The following is a 23,378-nucleotide window of genomic DNA, read 5'->3' on the forward strand; positions in this document are numbered from 1 at the left end:
ACATAAGCAAAAAGAAAAAAGCTGGAAGTGGCGCTGTGGCTCAAGTGGTAGAGCGCTAGCCTTGAGCTGAAGAGCTGAGGGACAGCGCCCAGGCCCAGAGTTCAGGCCCCATGACCAGACTCCCCCCCCCCCCCAAAAAAAAAAAAGAAAAAAAAGAAAGGAAGTAGAGCTGTGGCTCAATGTGGTGGAGATACAGCCTTGAGCAGAAAAGCTTGGGGACAGCACCCAGGCCTAATTCAAGCCCCAGAACTGACAAAACATTAAAAAGTGGTACTGGAAGCACGGCTCAATTGATAGGGTGCAAGTGAAGCAAACACAGATACCGAGTTCCAAACCCAGCCCTGTGCTTTGGAGAAGAGCAGATCTTCAATGACCAATTCCGTTTCTTCTCTGTCCCTCATCTTTTCCTACCCCCTCCCCCACCCCCACTTTTCCAGACAACATAGAAAAGTATCAGTATGGTCAATTTCCAACTTAGCTAGAGACACAAAAGAATCAAACATATTGAAAACTTTACTTAGAAATATAGAGGAAAAAAATATAATTGCTTCAGAGGTTTTCCCCTCCAGGATGGATGGCAGGACAAAACAGCTGGAGCTCCTAGGGTTGATGGGGCTGCTTCCCATCCAACTCTTCCTCCAGGAGCAAGGCGTCAAGCTCCTCCAGACGCTGCTGTAGCAGGGCTCCCACATCTTTGCTGGGTGACACCTTGGGAGTAAGGGTCCTGCTAGGTGCAGCTCGGATGCCACGAGATGGCCGCCGGGATCGAGGAAGGCTGCTGTCCCGAAATTCTACAGCCCGCCGGAGCTTCTTTGAACTGGTAAGAATCAGAGTCCCATTGCGCTCCCGAGGCTCCTCAAAGATGGTCTCAAAGGTCCTGGATCAAGCAGGGAGAGAGCAGCTGTTTACCAACATGGCTCTTGGTTCTAGTTTCCCTGTATCACCTTCAAAACCTTCCAAGTATCTCACCTCCTGGTTGTTGGCGATTGATAATTCTTGTTGGTATAAATTTCTTCCAAGCTAAACTCCTTCTTGTTCAACCTGAGAGCAAAGTGCAGAGGCCACTAAGAAACCACAGCCCAGCAGAGTTTAAAGGACTCCATTAGGGCTGATTTGTAGTTGAGTTTCTGGGACTTGCCAGGATTAGTGAGTGCTATCTGAGGCAGACAGGAAGTTCTAAGCACAAACCTTGTCCATACCAAATTGAATTTCCCAGCCTGGACCTTGGTGCTGATAGGAGATATAGCCATACTTCAGGGGAGTATAAGCTTCTGCTCGCTTGGCTAAACCAACTCTCTGCCTGGTGACCCACTCACCTGATTGGTCGAGGGAGCCCCATTGGCGTGAGCTTTAGCTGAGGACGGACGGGTGTCCGGCGTATTCTGAATCCAGAAACCTTTCCCATAGCCTGTAAAGATGAGAAGGGGGTGAAAAAGAAGCAGAGGCTCAGCCCCTCAATTGTCTCCTGCTCATCATCTGTATTTATTTATTTATTTTTGTCGGTCATGGGGCCTGAATTCTGGGCATGGGCTCTGTCCCTCAGCTCTTCAGCTCAAGGCTAGCGCTCTACCACTTGAGCTGTGGCGCCACTTCTGGCTTTTTCTGCTTATGTGGTGCTGAGGAATCGAATCTAGGGCCTCGTGCATGCAAGGCAACACTCCACCACTGAGCCACCTTCCCAGCCCCCATCATCTGTATTCTTACCTTGGTCTCTGGTTCTGAAAGCACCTGGTCCTTGGAGGCTCTTGTTTCCTTCCCCTTGGTTGAACCCAACCTACAAAGAAGGGCAAGCTCAAGAACAGAAATCACTACAAAACCCCACCTCCTGCCCACTGGGCACTCAGGGAAGGAAGCTGGGTACAGGCTGTGGCCAAGGCTTCCAGGAGGCTCTACCTGGGTTCTGCTGGTTCAGAGAAGGAAGAAGTGGATGCAGTGGACGAACAAGATGTGGTGAGAGGAGAGGCTCCCACTCCTCCAAGAGGGAAGACCTCTTTCCGGAGACAGGGCCGGGGTGGTGGTGGGGCTCGGGCCATTTCCCCACCACCCACAGTGTGGCGCCGAGGCCTTGGCCGGCTTGGCTGGGGTGGAGCAGGGGGCCAGGTGTAGCTGACTGGGCCAGCAGGCCCCAAATCAGGGCAGGAGTGGCTTCGGCCTAGAGAGAGCTTAGGGGAAGGTGCTGGGGTACTACAGCCCTGAGTTCGCCATTGGTGGATCGGGGGCCGGGGGCTGACAGTTGCAGTTTCCTTGGTAGCATTGGACTGCTCGGCCTCAGAGATGGCAATCTTCAACTCTAGCTTCATGGGGGGTGATGGGGGTGGGGGCTTTGGGATTTTGTTGGGTGTGAGGAAGATATCAGTGAAGCTCTCTAGCTTAGAGCGGACGGAGCGGAAAAGGGGGGCCAAACTCCAGGGACTGAGGCGAGGGCGTAAGAGGCTGGACGGTGGTGGGGTCGATGGGGGCTCCATAACAGGATCTGGGGCTGTAGAAAGGATAGGGTCACAGTTGGCATTCCCCGACTGCAGGTTTTTAAGCCTCACACCTCATTTGTCTCAACCCCTCCCCCCTACACACTCATTACTGTCTACAGAGGAATGAGCCCACTCCAAAAAATTAAGTCCTGCAATGAGGAGTCAAACCACACGTCTGTGAAGTCGAAATACCAGTTCCTGCACTATGTTCTGCCCTAGGAGGGGTTACGCCCATACCCACTTCTGACCCTGAGTTTTCAAAGCTTAGCTAGGATTTCCCAGATCCTAAGTTTCATCCCTTCTCCCTGAGTCCTCACCTGGTAGTGGGCTCTGTGGAGGGTCCGCAGGCAGGATAGATGGCTGGAATGGAGGCTGTGAGTCTCCGAGTGTAGGTGGGAGCTGGTGAGCCATTGTCACGGGCTCAGCTCTGGGATGGAGGGGCGATGGGGGAGCTTCGGAGTCCAGATCCCACCTAGGCCAGCACTTCCTTTGTCCCTTAGGGCTTCTGGAGGTGCTACAAAGAAGGAAATGATACATAAATCCCAATGCCTCAGCTACTGGGATGATGACTTTGATCATCCCTTTCCCAGCCCTCTCACCTTTGTGCAGAGAAGAGGCTGGGGCTGTCACTGGCGTAGCTCTGAATATAAATAGGGAAGTTGTGAGAAGGCAAGGAAGCCCTCTTTGGCCTCCTCATTCTATGTCTTGATTCATTTGGTCCCCGTATCTGCTTGGATGCATACCAAAGACCTTTTCGTGTAGTTTTATTTTGGCCGGATCTGGAGTTTGAACTCAGAGCCTGAGCACTATGCCTTAGCTTTTTTGCTTAAGGCTAGTGCTTTGCTGCTTGAGCCATAGCTCCAGTTCCAGCTTTTTGCTGATTAATTGGAGATAAAAGAGTCACTTGGGTTTGCCTGCCTTGGCTGGCTTCAAACTCTGCTCCTCAGATCTCAGCCTCCTGAGTAGCTGTAATCCACAGGTGTGAGCCACCAGCACCCAGCTTCTTTCGATATATTCTTTGCTTTGGTGTAGTATGTGCTACCTAAAATACTAGTGTCCTTGCCAACCCAGATGCAGAACCCAGAGAAAGCCAACCCAGATGCAGAACTCCTCCCCTTGTCTTCTATCCTCACTGGAGTGCTTGCCCCAGCTGAACCTGACATTCTCAACCCAGTTAACATACCTCAGCCTGGAGTCTGGGACTAGTAATGTCTTCCAACACCACTACCAGGGTTGGTTGGGGGCCCTGGTCCACCTTTTGTGAAGCGCCCTCCTCTGGGCCAGGGGTTGTTTGTGATCGCAGCCTTAGAGTAGAAGAGGACCTGTGGATTCGGCTTAAGGGCTCTCGACACAAATGCAGCGAGTCGGGAGGCCTAGAAAAGGAACAGGAACATCAGTGGGCTCAGCTGTGTCCCCAGCCTACTCTCTCTCCTCACCATGCTCACCTGGCCTGTGAGGACCACTTGACTTGAGGTGGAGAGGCAAGTGACTGACTGCACACAGAATCCTTATGTTTGCTGTGGTGTTGTGGGACAGGTGTATCCCTTTGGGGAACCAAGGGGTGCTAGGAGAAAAAGAAGTGCTGGAATGAGGTTGGATTACACAAGTCTCCCTTTGCCTAACAATGCTCTGAGACACATAGTTGACAGAGATTGTGGCTAGAATTCACTCAGATCCTTAAAGAAGAGGTGAGATTATCTGAATTAGAGGTCAGATTAATATTAGCATCCTAAGCTACAGGTGTGGGCTGTAGGTAATCTCTCCCAGGTTGTTTGGAGAACTGAAAAAAGGACGGTAATTTGGGGGGGGGGGTCCCTGTCCTGTTTTTGTGGGTTGTGGGGCTTGAACTCTGGGCCTGGGCGTTGTCCCAGAGCTCTTCAGCTCAAGGCTAGTGTTCCACCACTTAAGCCATAGTGCCACTTCCAGCTTTTTCTGTTTATGTGGTGCTGAGGAATTGAACCCAGGGCCTTATGCATACAAGGCAAGCACTCTACCACCGAGCCACCTTCCCAGCACGCCCCCTCCCCTGTCCTATTTTGAATCTCAGTTTTTCTCATCTGTGCAGTACAACCAAATATATCAGCATGTTTCTCAAGGAAAAAAAAATGCAGGTGTGCGTGTGTGTGTGTGTGCGTGCCTGTACTGGGACTTGAACTCAGGGTCTGGGCACTGTTCCTTCCACCTCTCTTCTCAAGGCTAGTGCTCTACCACTTGAGCCACAGCTCCACTTCTAGCTTTTTGCTGACTGATTAGAGATAAGAGTCTCAAGGACTTTCCTAGCTGACTTTGAACCCTGATCCTCATCTCAGCTTCCTGAATACCTAGGATTTACAGGTGTGAGCACCTGTGCTCAGCAGGAAATGTTCATTAGACTTCAGAACTGTACAAAATGTGGACCCAGCGCGATATGGAGGTGGGTCACTGAAGACCTTGCTTTATTCTAGGGTGGCATTAGTGGGAGCCATGCAGGACCCTAGCATTAAGGAAGTTGCCTGGGTGATGGACATGAGAATCACATCAGTATCCTCCTCGGGATCTGGTCTGACTCTGGTCTTGAACAAAGTTGCTGGGGGAGATTTTCAGTTCAGGGAGCTCACCATGTGGGTAGCCATGATATCTTCCAGCACCACGGCTAGGACCCGCCGAGATGCCTTTTCCAGGGGCGAAGGGGCCCCTACAGGCTGTTGCAGCCTCGGTCTTTTCGGGCTTCTGGCTCCCCATAATGCTCGAGTCAGGGGCTGACGGCACAAATTCGTCTGGTTAGACTGGCTGGAGAGTAAAAGAAAGAAGAGGACAGTCGCCTGAAACCTGTCGTTGGCACTGTAGCTTCCCAGTACAGCAGCCAGGATCCCCGTCTCCCGGGCTCAAGACAGGCGGGCGGGGTGCGCTCTCACCTGGAGTCCCCAGGCAAGTCCATGGGGGAAGCGGCGGATCCAGGGGGTCCCTGGGGGATCCCAGGCTGCGGCCTGGGGCAAGGGGGGAGCAGGGGAGCGGGGAGTGAGGGCCGGTCCCTCCCGCGGGGCTCCACCCTTCATGGTCCGCCTGCGGCTCCGGGAAGCCCACAGGCTCTCGAGCCCTGGGGAGCGTAAGGGCGCCCCCTTCAGGCCGCCCGGAGCGGGCGTCCTCCCGCTGCCGCCGGCTCGATCAGCGGATCACTCGGGCACTGCCTGGCACCTGCCGCGAAACTCTGGTATTGCGGAGGCCCGAGCCTTCCTGAGCCTTTGTCCCCGCAGGTTCCGCCCTTGAGATTCCCTGGGATCCGCTGGGATCCCGATGCTGGAAGGCTGTATTTCCGCTGGCTCCCTCTTCGATCCTCCTCCCCTCTGAGCCAGTGGCACACACACGGCACACACACACACACTCCACACACAGCACACGGACAGCCCTCCCGCCCACCAGATCCCTTAGACCGGATCCCTCAGGAAAGAATCCAACAGCGCACTCCTTCCCATCGGAGCAGCCGCGCCAGGCTCCTCCCCGGTGAGCCTCGGCTCACCCAAGTTCCACTCAGCCGCGCGCGGCCCGACTTCGGGCATCGCGGAACTCAGGCAGGATCCCGGGGGATCTACTGTCAGGCAGATACCCTCCCTCCCATCCCGGGAGGTCCCGCCCACCCCAGCCCCCGCCCTGCCCCAGCCCGGCCTCCTCCCGAGCCCGAGACCAGAGGGTTCCAGCTCTTCCTTCCCCGCCCGCCTCCTGCCCTCTCCCAGACAGCCGGTGCCCTCCCCCGCGCGCCGCTCACCGCCGCCTCCCGCGGACCCCGGTGTCTCACAGCTCCCACCGCCGGCTCCTTTAAAAGCAGCCTTACCCAACGCTGTCCAACCGGCGGAAGCCTTCTTCGGCGAGTCGCCGGGCACCGCCCAATCGCCGTCTCCGGTCTTCCGGAGTGGGACGAAAATAAGTGAAGCCGCCCAGCGGCCATCCTACTTAAGGGCACGGAGCCAAATTGGTTGACGCCGCCATCGTAGTTGAGGGCAAATAGCCTGGGACGAACCTTGGCGACCAGAGTTGTGGCCAAATACTACGGGTTGGTTTATTGAGCTATTGACACCACCATAGTGAAGCTAGCGTTCCTCCACGTTCTCCCTTGGTTCTTGGGTCTCTACACGTCGACCCCCCCCCCCCCAGGGTAACGACTTGTGAAATTCCCAGTATCCTAGAGCGGCCACCTGGGAGGCCACGTCCTGCCCGGGCCGGGCTTCCTCAGCCGGGGATGGCGGAACCCCCAAGGTCAAAGACTGCGGGCTGCCGGGGTGGATGGGTGGGTGGGTGGGTGGGGACCGCCGGCCCTTCGCCTCGCCGAGCCTTCCCCACCCGCCCCCGCCTCCTGCCATTTTACACCCTCTCGCGCTTCTCCGGCGTCGCCTGCAGGTCCGGGAAGAATCTGGGCTGGGCGGCAGCGAGGGTGAGCGGCCAGACCACCTGTGACAGCGTCGGCCGCCCGCGGGCCCCGACCACCGTCCCCACCTTGGAGTCACCGGAGCCTTTGTCCCCCCGCGGCCTCCTTCCACGTGCCCCACCACCAAGCCCATTTTTTTGTTTTTTTCTTTTTCCCCGGCTGTACTGGGGTCTGAGCTCAAGGCTTTGTGCGTTCCTGGCAGGAGCATTACCTCTTGAGCAACGCCCCCTCCCACCCCGCCCCCAGCCATTTTTTCCTGATTTTTTTTTTTTTTTTAATTCGGCTAGCCAGGACTGCTGTTCCCTCCATGTAGCTGGAGGATCTTATTTTTTGCTCCTGCTGGCCTCAAAGTGAGATCCTTCCAGTCTCTGCCTCCCTCCCAATCTTTACCTTCTGAGCAGCTGGGATGGTAGGTGTGTATTGCCACACCTGGAACTTTTTTTTTTTCGGGGTGAGGGTGGACAGTACTGGAGTTGGAACTCAGGGCTTCATGCTTGCTAGGCAAGTGCTCTACCACTTCCTACACCTCCAAGTCCCAGCCTAGTGTTTAAGGTCTAAGATCAGGGTGGGGTGGTGCCTCCTAGTCCAGAATAATTCTTTCTCAGGAATTTAGAAAATCTAGGAGATAGGCTAATAAGCAGAGAGCCCATTCAGTAAGAGTCTGTAAAGTGAAGACTCCCCCACTCTCCTCAAGGACTCAGGATTCAAGTGACATTGTAAACATTACAATATCTCTGTATTAGGAGGTCAACTGGGTCCTCTGGAATTTGTGTGTATGCCAATACCTGGGCTTGAATTCAGACCTAGGCTCTGCCCTTTAACTTTTTCTGCCCCATGTAAGTAACAGCTCCATTTCAAGCCTTTTGGTGGTTAACTGGAGATAGTCTCTGGAATGTGTCTACCACCCAAGCTGGCTTCAAACTGAGATCCTCAGATCTCAACCTCCTGAGTAGCTAAGATTTTAGGCATCAGATATCAGCAAGCGACAGCCAAGCTGATCTTTGAGTTGCTAGTTCTTGAAGTTTCAACCATACCAAGGGCAAAGGGAGTAGCTAGAGGGCTGGGGCTGAGAGTCTTTAGAAAGTGCCCAGCCCTAGGGCCTGAATTTGAAGTGTCAGTGGGTCTAAAAATTGGAGTTTAACTGGACTAGGGTGTGGTTTAACTCCTAGAGTGCTTGCTTCCTAAGTGTGAGACCCTGAGTTCAATCCCCAGTAGTAGTCCTAATAATAAAAGCTAGCATGGCTCAAGTGGTAGAGCCCAAGCCATGAGTGACCTAGCAGCCTGAATGCAAGGTCATGAGTTCAAACTCTGGTACTAGGCAAAACAAAACCCTAATGAAAATACATTTAAGATCCCCTCTGGCAGTGCTGGGCCCTCACTCCAGACCAACAAGGTCTGGATTCACTTCTTTATACTTTTGTTGGGGGAGTTAGAGGAGAGCAATACTGGAGCTTGAACTAGGCCCTCATGGACTTTGTGCTTTCATTTAGCTTTTCCATTCAAAGCTGGGGCTTTACCACTTGAACCACACACACTTCTGGCTTTTTGGTGGTTAATTGGAGATAAGAGCCTCTCAGGTTGTGTCTGGCTAGACTGGCTTGGAACCTCCATCCTCATATCTCCGCCTTCTGAGTAGCTAGAATATTAAAGACATGAGATACTAGCACCTGACTGTAATTTGGAATTCCTATGGCTTCAAATTCATTATCCTCCTGTCTCAGCCTCCTGAGTGATATGCACCAACACTGTCTGTGTGTGGTGCTGGGGATTTATCCCCAGATTATATTGTATACTGAGCTCAACCAGCCTCAAATACATACTCCAAGGCCTCAAATCTTTTAACCCGCACCCCTCTGCAAAATAGATCTTGGCCTATTTTCTTTTAGTGGGGTGCTGGGATGGAACCCAGGGCCTCATCCATGCTAAGCAAGCACGCTGCCCAAACCATACCATACCCAGGCATCACATCATTTTACTGGAGACACATTTCTGTTAGGGTTTTGCTACCTGGATGCAGCTGTTCCCTGGCAGCTCCAGCACCACTGGTGCTGCCTTGATGGTGGCCAGCAGCTACTCATCATACTCTCCTCTTAAGAGCTCTGGTATGGGGCTGCTCAGTGAAATACTCTTCAATGAGCAGTTTTCCTTGGCACTCTAGAGTGAAGATTTCAGAAAGTTCCTCTAGAGTGGCACCGCAGCAATTTCAGTGTCCTCTCCCAAAGGTTCTGGACCTCAGCACCCTGGAGGGTGGAGGTTTTGCCACTATTTGTCTGAGGGGTAATGGCTGTTCCTTGCTGTGGATATTCCTATAACTTTTAGAGTTCTCTTTATGATACTTACAGTGGGAAGAATTTGCCCCTCCTCTAACATATGTTCAAATCTTTCCCCTCTCCATTTTTTCCTGTGATTGGGCAGATGTATACTGGGTGTCAGTGGCTCACGTCTGTAATCCTAATTATTCAGGAGGCAGAGATCTGAGGATCCCAGTTTAAAGCCAGCCTGGACAAGAAAGCCTGTAAGACTTTTTTTTTTGGTGGTAGTGGTGGTCATGGGGCTTGAACTGTGGGCCTGAGCGCTCTTCAGCTCTTCAGCTCAAGGCAAGTGCTCTACCACTTGAGCTATAGTGCCATTTCTGGTTTTCTGGTAGTTTATTGGAGATAAGAGTTTCTCGGACTTTCCTGCCCAGGCTGGTTTTGAACTGTGATCCTCAGATCTCAGCCTTCTGAGTAGCAAGGATTACAGGCATGAGGCACTAGCACCCTGCTGTCTGTAAGACTCTTAGTTCCAATTAACCATCAAAAATCCAGAAGTGGAGCTGTGGGTTAAAGTGGCTGAGCTCCAACCTTGAGCAAAAAAGCTCAGGGACATGCCTGGGCCAAATTAAGCCCTAGTACCAGGGGGGAAAAAAAGGTATGTGTGGGGGAAGGAATGTGTTCATGTTTAGATGGAAACAAAAGCACTACAATGAGTTTTCTAGGTATTTCAAATAACACTTTTAGGAAACTGATTAGTGTGTTTGTGTCTCAAATACAGTTGGCATTGGAAATTTAGTCCTTGTATGTATATGTGTGTGTGTATATGTGTGTGTGTGTGTGTGTGTGTGTGTGTGTGTGTGCCAGTCCTGGGGCTTGAACTCAAGGTCTGGGTGCTATCCCTGAGTTTTTGTGCTCAAGGCTAGCACTCTAGCACTTTCAGCCATAGCTCTGCTTCTGACTTTTTGGTGGTTAATTGGAGTTAAGAGTCTCATAGACTTTCTTGCCCAGGCTGGCTTTGAACTGCGATCATCAGATCTCAGCCTCATGAGTACTTAGGACTACAGGACTGAGCCACTGACACCTGGCCATATGTTTTAGAATGGAATGTTAAAAATAAATGAAGGTTTTATTATAAACTTTCTCTCACCTACAAAAATGCTCATAGGTGTTCTGAAAATGATGACATTTTTTTTGTTTTGTTTTGTTTTTGCCAGTCCTGGAGCTTGACCTCAAGGCCTGGGTACTTTCTCCTTGCTTCTTTTTTTGCTAGCCTACTACCACTTGAGTCACAGTACCATTTCTGGCTTTTTCTGTTTATGTGGAACTGAGGAATCGAACCCAGGCTTCATGCATGCTTGGCAAGCACTCTACCACTAAGCCCCATTCCCAGCTGGAGGAGGACTTTTTTTGTCAGCTGTGGGGCTTGAACTCTGGGCCTGGGTGCTGTCCCTCAGCTCTTCAGCTCAAGGCGAGCGCTCTACTGCTTGAGCTACAATGCCACTTCCAGGTTTCTAGTGGTTTATTGGAGATGAGTCTCACAGACTTTCCTGCCCAGGCTGGTTTTGAACCATGATCCTCAGATCTCAGCTTCCTGAGTAGCTAGGATTACAGGCATGAGCCACCGGTGCCCTGCTAGGAGGACATTTTTATATTCAGCTAGAAAGACTGTCATTGTATTGGAAAACTAATATCCCTGGGTTCTTGAATGAATACAATATACATCCCTCTATGCCTTGATCAAAAATGCCTGCTTTTGTTAATTCACAAAATAACCTCTAGGGGGCAGCACGACCCACTGTTAAGAATCAGTGGTTTAGTGCTAAGGACAAGCACTAGGTTCAGCATCTGGATGAAGGATCCTCACAGGCTGAGAGGTGAAAGGATTATTTAGGACCCAGTAGAGGTCAGCACAGTTTAAGGAAAAAGAGAGTGGGCAGAAGTTAGAAACTGCTTGATATGCTTGACCTCAAATTTGTGTGTGTGTGTGTGTTTGTGCGTGCTTGTGCACGCAGGTACTTTGGGCTTGAATGCAGAGCCTGGATGCTATCCCTTAGCTTTAGTCATAGCTCCATTTTTTTTCCCCATGTGGCTTTGTATCATGATCTGAAATCTCAGCCTCCTGAGTGGCTATAATTTTAGGCAGGAGCCATAGGCAGGGGATTAGAAAGATTCCCCACCCCCCTTCTCTCACCCAAATCAAAAGATTTTCACTCATCCAGAAAACTGAACATAAGAAGAGACCAAAGAGGGCTGGGAAGGTGGCTCAGTGGTAGGGTGCTTGCCTTGCATGCATGAGGCCCTAGGTTCAATTCCTCAGCACCACATAAGCAGAAAAAGCTGGAAATAGCACTGTGGCTCACATGGTAGAGCACTAGCCTTGAGCTGAAGAGCTGAGGGACAGTGCCCAGGCCCAGAGTTCAGGCCCCATGACTGACCAAAAAAAAAAAAAAAGACACCAAAGGCTCAGGGGTTTTCTTAGTTAATTAGCAAATCAAGATAGTACAAAGGATGGATGCTTTGTACAAAGGTAAAGAAAATAAAGGCTTGTTGCTTTCATGTTTAGATTTTTGTTCTTCCTCCTAACTAGTATTATATGATTCTGGAAATTCACGAAATCCCTTTGAGATTTTTGTAAACCAGGTTAACCACCCACTTACAAAAGAAAAAAAAAAGAGTAAGATGAAACAATGCCTTGTTAGGCATTGTTAGGGAAATGAGCTACCTTCCCCTAGCTTAGTACACTCCATCCCGTCTCCATAGCTTAGCATGCTCCCTTCCTAGGCAACACTAGGCCCTGTAGTAAAGTCAGTAATCAGCCTCCAACCCCCTCTACCTTGGGATTACCCTTCTCTGGGGCAGGCTACTACCATATAAGGCAACAGGAGCTCCTTAGAGTAACCTCCAGGTCTAGGCAGCTGCAAGACTTCTTATCTACTACTTGGATAGCAGCCATAAATCCTAGTCTGCCATGATGAAGCCCCTGGCCCACACGTCCACACCGGGCTCTCCCCTCTTAGCCCCTTCTAAGCATCCTAGGTTATATAAGTCACCTCAGCCAATAGCTGGTGATTCTCACTTGGCCCTTGTGAGAAGGGGCTTGCCGGCTCCTTTCCCAGCAATAAACCTTTCTTTGTTCTCTGTACCTGGATGTCTGCGTGATTCTCTGGCAAAGTCTAATAATCTAGCAGGCATGGTGTTTGCTTTCAGAAAACGCTAAAGTTAAATCTCTTCCCAAAAGGGCAACATAGACAGTAACTGTCATCCAAAGCAAATGCTCCTGTGAGAAAGTCACAAAAAAGAATCTAGGGTGATTTCTGCTCATTCTGGCCAAACTTAAATCCTTCCTTCTTTCAGAGACAAGCTAAGTTCAGAGGAGGACATTGATCACTGGCCTAACCCTACTTTGCTCCTCTCTGGGCCTCTATTTGTGCTTTTTAAATTTTTCCTCTTAAGTTTCTCTCACAGTTGCCTTGGATTCCAGGAAGGACAGGGCTGATCCAATAAATAAGTTTATAAGGGGGATAGAAACCAGCAGAAGCTACAGCAAGGGGCTTCTCAAAACAGGCCCCCAATTATCTTAATGATGAGGCACCCAAGGGCAGGAACAATCATCTCATTGGAACCAGATTGCTCCTTTCAAATGATGCCAGCTGTAACAACTTTCCTAAAATTTCTGCAAAACCAGAACAAAGATGATCAATCAGACCATTGATCTAGCCAAGATTATCTGCTATATGAGCTGTGTGTACTTCAGACCCTTCCTTAGTCTCCCTTTAAAACTTAAAATATACCTGACTTATGTAAGTGTAACCCTTCTGTACATCACTTTTTGTTTTCTTTTGTCGGTCTTGGGGCCTGGGCACTGTCCCTGAGCTCCTCCGGTCAAAGCTAGCACTCTACCACTTGAGCCTCAGAGCCACTTCTGGCTTTTTCTGCTTATGTGGGGCTGAGGAACCGAACTCAGGGCCTCATGCATGCAAGGCGAGCACTCTACCACTGAGCCACCTTCCCAGCCCATGAACATCACTTTTTATAATAACATTTTTTTTTAAATCTTAAATGATGCCGGGCTCCTTCCTTAATCCTAGCTCTCAAGAGGCTAAGATCGTAGTTCAAAGCCATCCCAGGCAGTTAATGTCTTTGAGACTCTTACCTCCAATAAACTCTAATATGTTATAAGTGGCGCTCTGGCTCCAGTGGTAAAGCTCCAGCCTTGACCAAAACTGCCCAGGGACAGCGCCCAAGCCCCAGTTTAAGCCCCAGGATTGGCACCAAAAACAAAACAAAACTTCAGTTTCTGTAAGCCTCTAGAAGATGGTATGGGGAGGGGACGGGGATCACTCCTTCGTTTTTTCCCTCGCCGTGAGCCGCGTTGATTAAATTTCCTTTCTAAGCGGGTACATTCCAGTGGCCGAGTTTAGGACTCGCGGAGTCGGGGCCTTTTGCACTAAAAACGGTTACAAATCTGCAAGCGAGCCGTGGAAAACAGTTGGGAGAGTTTCTTCCCCGATCCCAGATCCCCGCAACTCATTTCTGATCTCGCAGCACTCTCCCTACACTGACGGTCCAGCTTCCTGCCCTTACGCGTCCGTTGGCTTCGTTCAAACGGGCCGCTGTGGCCATCAACCAATCAGGACGCTCGATGCTCAGCTTCTGCCAATAGACAGTTGCAATAGGAAGGGCGGGGAAAAGGGACGCGAGGCCCGCTCGCAGCGCCATTACACTTTAGGGCAAAGAGGTTAGGAAGCCGGCATGGCGCTCTGGTCAATAAAATCGATAGCTGGAAGCTGCCCGTGTTCCAGGCAAAGGCGGTGCAGGAGCAGCGCCGCCATTTTCCCTGAAGGCATCTTCCGGTGCCTTTCCCCCAAGTTCGGCTAGGAGTTTCCTGAATTACAACGAGAGGTGTCCGTTAGCCCCGCGGGCGGGCGGCTCCGACTCCCTCCGGGCTTCTCCCTCCACGTTCAGCCCCAGTCCGGCCGAGGCTTCTGAACCTCGGGGTCCTCCGCGCCCAAGGGCCGAGGCCGGGGCGGGGCGGGGCAGGCCGTGGGGCCAGCTTCTCGGGTCCAATGGCGCCGCCATCGGCTCCGCTCCCCGCACCGGGGCCAGGAGAGGCCCGGCCTAGCCGGCGAAGGGGAAGGAGGCCGAGGGCCTTGAAGTTCGCGGACGTGGCCGTGTACTTCTCCCCGGAGGAGTGGGGGTGTCTGCGGCCCACGCAGAGGGCCCTGTACCGGGACGTGATGCGCGAGACTTACGGCCTCCTGGGCGCGCTCGGTGAGGCCCGGCCCAATCCGCTTCCGCGGGCCCGAGGGGGACGGAGGAGTCGGGGGGCGGGGGTGGAGGAGGGCTGGGAACGGCCGGGCCGCGATCTGGTTGTTAGGGGAGGGGCAGGGGCGCGGCAGGTGCACCTGTCGTTGGTGATGTCGAGGCTCGCCCTCTGACTAGTTCTCCTTCCCCAGGGTGTGCAGGTCCCAAGCCATCCCTCATCTCCTGGTTGGAGCGAAATACCGAGAATTGGGAACCGGCTGCTCTAGATCCACAGGAGTACCGGAAAGGGGTAACAGTCCAGAGAAGTGAGTGGTAAAAGAAAAAAAAAAAAAAAAGAAACAAAACAAACAACCCTGGAGAGTCTGCAGCCCTCACGTTCTAACTCAGGCCAGAGTTAGGTCTGGCCAGGGCCAGACTTGGTCCCATTCTGCTCATTTCAGAATATTGTTTCTGATGGTGTAGGGCCGATCACCGTGCAGATTCCTCGATCAGTCTTTAAATAACCACCTGCAGTACCCCACTGTATAAATGAGCAAGTGAAGATTGCCTCCTCTCCTGTCTCCTTTCCTTGAATTTGGGTCCTGGTTGAGGGACCCTAAATTTCTCCATTTCTGGGCTTGGGTTGAAGGGTGCTTATGGGGTAACACTGCTTGGATGCCTCAGCCCCCTTTTGCGGTTATGGCAGCAGGACCTTAAGTAGTGGAAGACACACTTTCTACCCAGAATCAAGCAAGGCTTCCATCACAGAAGCAAATGGAACCGTGGACTAAACTTTCTCTGCCAGGTTCTCTAATGTCAAGGGTATATCTCGGAGGTTCATATCTAATCATTTTATGCAATATGATATAGGTACATAACTACATAAATAACATACAATTTTTACACTACATATTTATTGTGCCAGTACTAAGGGTTGAACTCAGGGCTTTCTGCTCCCAATTGGCTTTTTCACTCAGCTGGTGCTCCACCACTTGAGTTCTGCTTCCAGTTCCAACTTTTTGCTAGTTAATTGGAGAATAAGAGCCCCAAGGATTTGTCTGTTTAGAACTGGCTTTCAGCAATGATCCTCAGATCTCAGCCTCCTGAATAGGATTATAGGTGTGAGCCACAGGCACCTGTCCCATTTCAGGCTTTGTTTTTTTGGTTGGTCGTAAGGCTTGAACTCTGGGTCTGGGCACTGTCCCTCAGCTCTTCATCTGAAGGCGAGCTCTCCGCCACTTGACTCACAGCTCCATTTCCAGCTTTTTCTGTTTATGTGTTGCTGAGAAATTGAACCCAGGGCCTCATGCATGTGAGACAAGCACTCTACCATTGAGCCACCTTCCCAGCTCCCTATTTCAGGCTTTCTTTCTTTCTTTTTAAAGTATAATTTCCATTTTATTTCTGTTTTCCCTAGAAGACAGGTTTTCTGAAGTCTGGAAGTATCCAGCTCCTTACATTGGTTTTGGTGGAGGTTGAGGAGCCGTACCAACAGATCTAAATTGAGGTGGGGGTGTTCGATCTTTCTGGGCTTCACGAGATCCATTCCTGACCACCTTGCTGTGAATGGCACAACTCACGCAGTAATGGAGCTTCACATAGAGCTTGGGAAGAACAATAAGCTTCGAAGACACTCACTTTGGAAATGTCCCTACCGGCCGTGGCCTCTACTATATTCCGAATGACAAAACTTCTTAATGGCCTTGTCCTTAGGCATGCATCGGGCACAGTTTGTGCAGCTAATAGGCTGCACATGGCCTCAGCCCTTTTTGGCTCGACCGTTGTTCCTTCTTTTTTTTCATCATCTTGGAAGCAAGGGCCAGAGAGAGCCCATTTCAGGCTTTCTTACACTGTTATGGCAAGTGGGATACACACACTGCATTACAGCATTCAGGAGGCTGAAGCAGGAGGATCCAGAATTTGAGGCCAGTCTGGACTACATAGTGAGACTTACGTATTAAAGAAAAAAAAGAATAAACTTTTTTTAAAAAAGGAGAGAGAGAACTAGCCTCTAATTATAGTTACCTGGGAGGCAGACATAGGATGATCTTGATCTGAAGCTGGTGGGAAAAAGCATGATACCCGATCAAAAACAAACTAAAGCAGAGAAGGCTACAGGCCTAGATCACTGGCAGAACACATAAGGGCAAGGGTCTGAGTTCAAACCCCAGCACTGTAAAAAAAAAAGAAAAGAAAAGAAAAAAATGTTGGAGTGGAGTTGGGGCTCAGTAGTAGAGCATTTGCCTAACACATAGGTTTTTTTACAACTTCAAAATAAGTACATGTGCTGACATAAAAAGATCTTTAGTGTATAAGTGGAAATAATGAACGTGCAGTAAAATATTATAAAGGGTATACATGCTGTCTTTCTGTAAGAAAGTGTAGGAATAGTGTATTTGTATTGCAGTAAAAAACATTAGAAGAGGGCAGGCAATGTGGCTTAGTGGTAGAGTGCCTGTCTAGCATGAATGAAACCCTGGGTTTGATTTCTCAGTTCCATATAAGCAGAAAAAGCCAGAAATGGCACTGTGGCTCTAGTGGGAGAGTGCTAGCCTTGAGCAAAAGAAGGTCAGGGACAGTGCCCAGGCCCTGGTTAAAGTCCCAGGACTGGAAAAACAAAACAAAAACAAACAAACAAAACACAGAAGAAATTAAACATGGCTTCTACAGAGTAAATGGGGAGCATGGTGGGATTTTGACTTCCTTCTGTTCCCTTCTGTTCCTGTTACTATGTCTTTATAAACAACGAACTACATCCACACTCCAAAGAATGTTGTTTCTCTCCTACAAATCTTCCCTGACCTCGGAGCTGGCTCGGTACCCTCCTCATTTCCATAAGAGTGTCTCACACTTAGCTGTCTCTGCCACCAACATTTGAGGACAGGGACTGAGTGTGTCGGTTTTATAACCTGTATTGTCGTAGGCAAGAGTAGAAGGCTGGTAGTGGTTAAAACTAACTCTTCTCCATGTCCTTATAGAGACCAGAAGGAAGAATGGGGAGAAGGACGTACTCCCACCTAAGGAGGCACCCCGGAAGGGGAAACGAGGGCGGAGGCCCAGCAAACCTCGACTGGTCCCCAGGCAGACGTCCGGGGGTCCCATTTGCCCCGACTGTGGCTGCACTTTCCCCGACAGCCACGCCCTGGAGAGCCACAAGTGTGCCCAGAACTTGAAGAAGCCTTACCCGTGCCCCGATTGCGGGCGCCGCTTTTCCTACCCATCCCTGCTGGTCAGTCACCGGCGGGCTCACTCCGGTGAATGTCCCTACGTTTGTGACCAGTGTGGCAAACGTTTCTCCCAGCGCAAGAACCTCTCCCAACACCAGGTCATCCATACCGGCGAGAAACCCTACCACTGCCCTGACTGCGGCCGCTGCTTCCGCAGGAGCCGCTCCCTGGCCAATCACCGGACCACGCACACGGGCGAGAAGCCGCACCAGTGCCCCAGCTGCGGCCGTCGCTTCGCCTACCCGTCCCTGTTGGCCATCCACCAGCGCACGCACACGGGCGAGAAGCCCTACACCTGCCCAGAGTGCAGCCGCCGCTTCCGCCAGCGCACGGCCCTGGTCATCCACCAGCGCATCCACACCGGCGAGAAGCCCTACCCGTGCCCGGACTGCGAGCGCCGCTTCTCCTCGTCCTCGCGCCTGGTCAGCCACCGGCGCGTGCACTCGGGCGAGCGGCCCTACGCCTGCGAGCACTGCCAGGCGCGCTTCTCCCAGCGCAGCACGCTGCTGCAGCACCAGCTCCTGCACACCGGGGAGAAGCCCTACCCCTGCCCCGACTGCGGCCGTGCCTTCCGCCGGAGCGGCTCGCTCGCCATCCACCGCAGCACGCACACGGAGGAGAAGCTGCACGCCTGCGAGGACTGCGGCCGCCGCTTCGCCTACCCCTCGCTGCTGGCCAGCCACCGGCGCGTGCACTCGGGCGAGCGGCCCTACGCCTGTGACCTTTGCTCCAAGCGCTTCGCCCAGTGGAGCCACCTGGCCCAGCACCAGCTCCTGCACACCGGGGAGAAGCCTTTCCCCTGCCTCGAGTGTGGGCGATGCTTCCGCCAGAGGTGGTCTCTGGCGGTTCATAAATGTAGCCCCAAGGTCCCAAATCGGAGCCCTAGATCCGCCGTGGGGGGCCCCAACCAGAAAGGCAGCGCCCTTTAGGATGGAAAGGATGATCGGCTGGTTCACTTCATTTTCGCAGAAGAGTCCGGGGAAAAGGCAGGCAGAGCTCTAGGCCATACAGGGCAGAGTCAGAACTAAAACCCAGGTCTCCTAGCCTACACATCGGAACTTTAGTATATTCCACTACACCGGCTGCCTTACTAAACCTACAACAGTCCCATTCGGAGATGGGATATTATTGGGTTAGTTTCTGAAGTAATTTGTGTAACTGGTACTGGGTTAAAAGTTGCCCCATCTATTAAAGCCCTAAAGGGCTGCTTTTCTAGTTTGCATACAGTTAAGCTCTGTCCCCTTGCATGCAGTCAGGAGTGGAAGCTGCTCCTTACTGTCTCCATACCAAACTGAAAAACTTGGTCTAGCCCACTTTCTACAACACTCCTGCCAAGTGATCTATTGCTTGCTTGTACACCTTCTTTGAAAGGGAGCTCACTACCTCACAAGGCAGGTCATCTCATTGTGGGATCATGCTGATCTTTAGAAGGTGAAGTATCATGTCCTGCTCTATACACCTGGCCTATATGATGTTTCATACTTCATCTACATGGCAGCTCTTAAGATAACCACAACTACTTTGCCTCTAGGTTGCAATAATTCTGTCTTTTTCTTTTGGAGAATGGGATCTCACCAAGGATGGTCTCTAACTCCTGAACTCAAGATATCCTCCTGCATAGCTGGGACTGCAGGTCTGTGTCACTATGTTAGGTTAATCACTCCCTAAAGATGGTTTCAAGCTGGGTGCTAGTGGCTCACACCTGTAATCCTAACTACTTAGGAGGCTGAGATCTGAGGATTGTGGTTCAAAGCCAGGCTGGGAAGGAAAAGCCCTTAAGACTCTTACCGCCAAATAACGGCCAATAAAACCGGAAGTAGAGTTGTGGCTGAAGTGGTAGAGCACTAGCCTTGAGCAGAAAAGCTCAGGGACAGTGTCCAGGCCCTTAGTTCAAGCTCCAGGACTCACAGACAGATGGTTTTAATTCCACGCTTCATCTGCCTCAGAATAGGCCTTAAAAAAAAAAAAAGTTGCTTTAATGTCATATAAAAGTAAAAAGACAGCATACCTTGTGCACTGTACACCTTCCTGGTCTGCACTGATTTTTAGCAACTCCAGGCTGTACTGGTTTAGGGGGAACTGCAAACCAGAGGTCTCTTGGCTGACAGACATCTAACTGCCCTGACCTTTTAAATGTGATAAAGCTAAATCTTCTCCACCTTGTTTCTGGAAAACTGGCTCAAATTGGGCATGAAACATAAGCACAGTAAACTCTGGGAGAAGTGTGGTGTTATGGGGGACCTATGGTCTAGCTGCAAGAGGTAAAAATGGGACTGGATTACTTTACTTCATCTGGTAGACTTGGAATAAATCTAGGTAGCTAATTGGAAGATTCTTGACAAATGGATCTTACTCTTCTCTTCCATGAGGCCTCAGTCAGCATTTTTCCCCCCCATAAAGTGAGATCATTAAGGAAGGTAGAGAGTCAGGTAATTGAATACAAAGGAGAGTTTCATAAAACTGTCCATGCCTCCCTCTCTCCCTCCCTCCTTGACCTCCAGTGGGGCCAGGAAGCAGTCTCTTACTCTTTGTGATATGCCTCCTAAATAAAGCTTTATGATTCAGTGTGAACATAGCCGACCCCTTTACCTTGGGCAGCTGCATCAAATTGGAATTTCCAAACATGACTCATATTCCAATAGCTGGAATGGGTCATTATTCTACTCTTCTTTGCTTCTTCCTGCAGCTCTCCTGATCTCATCCTCAGAGAGGGAGACTGACTGGAGAATATAGCATTTTGTAATTGCCTCTGTTCAGGTGTTCAGCAGGTTGTCATTGGAACTGTTTGTTTCCCCTTGGATGATAACTGCTTTCCCGGAAGGGGTAATCCACATTGGGTGTCATTAAAAGTCTGATGAATGAATTAGGTTTCTTGTGGAATTACTATTTAAAAAATGTATATCTAGTTTTTCTGGACTGAGAAAAAGTTTGATGTTAAGATACAGCCCCTCGGACCAGGGAAACACCCTGCCTGAGCAAAGACCTGTTGGGATGTAAACCAATACCTTTTTCATTAGCCTTCTGTGTTGGAACTTACCAGTTTCACATAAACAGGCTAGCACACATGATTCCTCCTGTAGGAATTTTCTAACTTCCTCTGAGCATGGACTGTACTTCATAAAACTTGGAAGCTGCTGGTAGCCAATTTCTATCCTGTGGTCTGTGGAGTACAAAGATGAGATCGATTTCCTAGTCTCTTTGTGGCACCCAGTCAGGGCCCATTCCAGACATGATCCATGCCCAGTATTCAGTGAGACTCAACATCCTTTCAGCAATTTTTGTTGGTCATGGGGCTTGAACTCTGGGCCTGGGCACTGCCCTGTACTCTTCAGCTCAAGGCAAGCACTCTACCACTTGAGCCACAGCACACTTTGGGTTTTCTGAGTGGTTTATTGGAGATAAAAGTCTCATAGATTTTTCCTGCCAGGGAAAAGCCATTGAACCACAATCCTCAGATCTCAGCCTGTTAAGTAGTAGGATTACAAGCATGAGCTACAGGGCCCGGCTTTGTACTATAGTTTTTGTAGATTACATCAAAGGAATTAACATTGTTATATCAAACTAAGAATTTGCATTATTCCAATTGCTATGTGTGTTGCTGGGGAATGGAACTTGGGGTCTTGCACAGATAAGTGCCAGAATGAATGCTAGGTTAAGTGTTTTATCACATTCCTAGCCTGTACAATTGGCAATTTCTATTTTTCTGTTCTAAACTTCAAATAGTTGTACATTTGTGTGTGTATGTGTGTGTGTGTGCATGCGTGCACATAGGTGCATGCTTGCTGACACTAGGGCTTCTCTCTTTAGATTTTTTCATTCAAGGTTAGTGTTCTACCACTTGAACCATACCTTCACTTCTGGCTTTTTGCTGGTTATCTGGAGGTAAGAGTCTCACAAACTTTCCTGCCTAGACTGGCTTCGAACTGCAATTTTCAGATGTCAGCTTCCCAAGCAGCTAGGATTATAGGCGTGAGCCACCTGTGCCTGGCTTGGGGGTTATCATTTAACATCTATTTATGCATCTAGTGCTTCCCCCTCTCCCCCCATTGTGTGGCCTGAACTCTCAGCCTATGGGTCTGGGCGCTGTCCCTCAGCTCTTCAGTTCAATGTTAGCGCTCCACCACTTGAGCCACAGCACCACTTCCAGCTTTTTCTGCTTATGGGGTGCTGAGGAATCGAACTCAGGGCCTCATGCATATGAGACAAGCACTCTACCACTAAGCCACCTTCCCAGCCCCCCATCTAGTGCTTCTTGATCAGTCACTCCTTCCCACTTATTTCAGAGCAGAATACAAAGTCTGAATAAAAACAGATACACTTCCATTACACAAATAAATTTAATGAGATGTGAGTAACGTGTGTGTGTGTGTGTGTGTGTGTGTGTTATATACCCACCCCAAGGACTGCTGTAAATCAGGTAACAATACCTTATTTCAAACCGGTCTCAGTTTACTCACCAGGGAGTCCTGGCTACCTGGACCTGTCTGCAAGAAATCTCATAGAAGAAGGGAGCAGCGTCAATCCATCTTTCTCCCAGTTTGCAAAGACGGAATGTCTTCGAGGCTCCCGCCACTCTCCCGGCCCGTGGCTTCTTCATCCTAAGCCTTTTAAACAGGCCGCTCCGGAAAGACCATTCACAGCGCTCCCTCTTCCCGCGGCACTGTCCAATCAACGCACGTCATCTATCAGTCGGTTGAACGGTGGGAGCCAACCTCCAGTCAGTGTCTCCCCTTCCACACGTAAGGGCAGAGGGCAAAGCAAGGGATGTTGACGCCAGAGAGGCACCATGTTGGTTAAGGGCGGGATTCCAGGAGGCGGGGCCGCAGAGGGCCTTCCGGATACCAGGACAAGATCCTGAGCGCTGGAAGAGGGCTAGATCCTCCAGTAATGTGTTCTAGAGGCCATGGAGGAAACCGACTCATCCCCTCCATGCCCCATGTGTGTTCCGATCTAAGCTCAATTTTCTCCTTTGCAGGATTTTCAGGCCTCAAACCTGCTTTTATCTCACAGGTGGAAGAAGAGGTGGGAGATTTGGATCTCAGAAACCTAGGATCCAGAGGGAGAGAGCCCACTAGCTGTCAACTGGGGCAGGGAAAGGTAACAGGGACTTTATTTCAAACCCAATTCCCATTCTCAGTGCACACTGCCCCCACCGAAGTCCCCTTAGTTTTCCAGCACCTTAACCAAGTTCTGACTTCAAGACAGCTGGAGAGAACAGCTATTGTGAACCAATCGCTCATACTGGATAACTTCAGTTTAATGCAAAATAGACTTTGAGTGTCCTGAGAAGTCAAGGATTGGAGTGTGATAAAATGAAGATGTGTTATTCTTGGATATCATGTAGATCACAATGTGGGTGAGAATGCTTCATAGATTTTTGTTTTTCCTCAGGGCTAGTGCTCTACCACTTGAGCCACAGCACTTCTGGATTTTTTTTTTGGGGGGGGGGTCAGTCATGGGGCTTGAACACTGGGCTTGGGCACTCTCCCTGCGCTCTTCAGCTCAAGGCCAGCGCTCTACTGCTTGAGCCACAGTGCCACTTCCAGTTTTCTAGTGGTTTATTGGAGATAAGAGTCTCATGGAAGTTCCTGCCCAGGCTGGCTTTGAATCCTGATTCTCAGATCTCAGCCTCCTGAGTAGCTGTGATTACAGGCATGTGCCACCAGCACTTGGCTCATCAGATGTTAAAACAAAGGCAGAATATTTTCCCTGAAGCCATCATGTCGTAACAAATGTTCCCAAGTCTTCCCTCCAGTCCATCACCAAATGACTTTTTGGTGATGGC

General features: G+C 50.4%; 2 protein-coding genes and 1 pseudogene across 5 annotated transcripts; 1 reads left to right on the forward strand and 2 right to left on the reverse strand.

Moving 5' to 3' along the window:
• Nucleotides 1–493: 493 nt before the first annotated feature.
• Prr14 (proline rich 14) lies at nucleotides 494–6,278 on the reverse strand. 4 transcript variants are annotated; one of them, XM_042666804.1, is made up of 12 exons: nucleotides 6,211–6,278; nucleotides 5,363–5,434; nucleotides 5,066–5,237; nucleotides 3,914–4,032; nucleotides 3,652–3,841; nucleotides 3,068–3,108; nucleotides 2,786–2,982; nucleotides 1,894–2,479; nucleotides 1,705–1,774; nucleotides 1,317–1,408; nucleotides 970–1,041; nucleotides 494–877 (listed from the first exon to the last, which is right to left on the reverse strand). In XM_042666804.1, exons 2-12 carry the CDS (start codon nucleotides 5,383–5,385, stop codon nucleotides 601–603), a joined length of 1,839 nt encoding a protein of 612 aa, XP_042522738.1. In that variant the 5' UTR covers nucleotides 5,386–5,434; nucleotides 6,211–6,278; the 3' UTR covers nucleotides 494–600. The 4 variants fall into 4 exon arrangements, with proteins under 4 accessions (XP_042522738.1, XP_042522737.1, XP_042522740.1 ...); XM_042666803.1 differs by lacking the exon at nucleotides 6,211–6,278 and adding an exon at nucleotides 5,643–6,041; XM_042666806.1 differs by lacking the exon at nucleotides 6,211–6,278 and adding an exon at nucleotides 5,965–6,013.
• A 7,319-nt stretch (nucleotides 6,279–13,597) lies between these two features.
• Nucleotides 13,598–20,456, forward strand: LOC122096295 (zinc finger protein 689). The gene is made up of 3 exons (XM_042666826.1): nucleotides 13,598–14,393; nucleotides 14,579–14,692; nucleotides 17,345–20,456. The coding sequence occupies exons 1-3, from the start codon at nucleotides 14,189–14,191 to the stop codon at nucleotides 18,520–18,522; spliced, it is 1,497 nt and encodes a 498-aa protein (XP_042522760.1). The 5' UTR covers nucleotides 13,598–14,188; the 3' UTR covers nucleotides 18,523–20,456.
• Nucleotides 15,757–16,158, reverse strand: LOC122096298 (annotated as a pseudogene).
• Nucleotides 20,457–23,378: the final 2,922 nt, after the last annotated feature.

This window comes from Dipodomys spectabilis, unplaced genomic scaffold (genome assembly GCF_019054845.1).
Source record: "Dipodomys spectabilis isolate Male_0828 unplaced genomic scaffold, ASM1905484v1 ptg000366l, whole genome shotgun sequence".
Taxonomy (NCBI): domain Eukaryota; kingdom Metazoa; phylum Chordata; class Mammalia; order Rodentia; family Heteromyidae; genus Dipodomys; species Dipodomys spectabilis.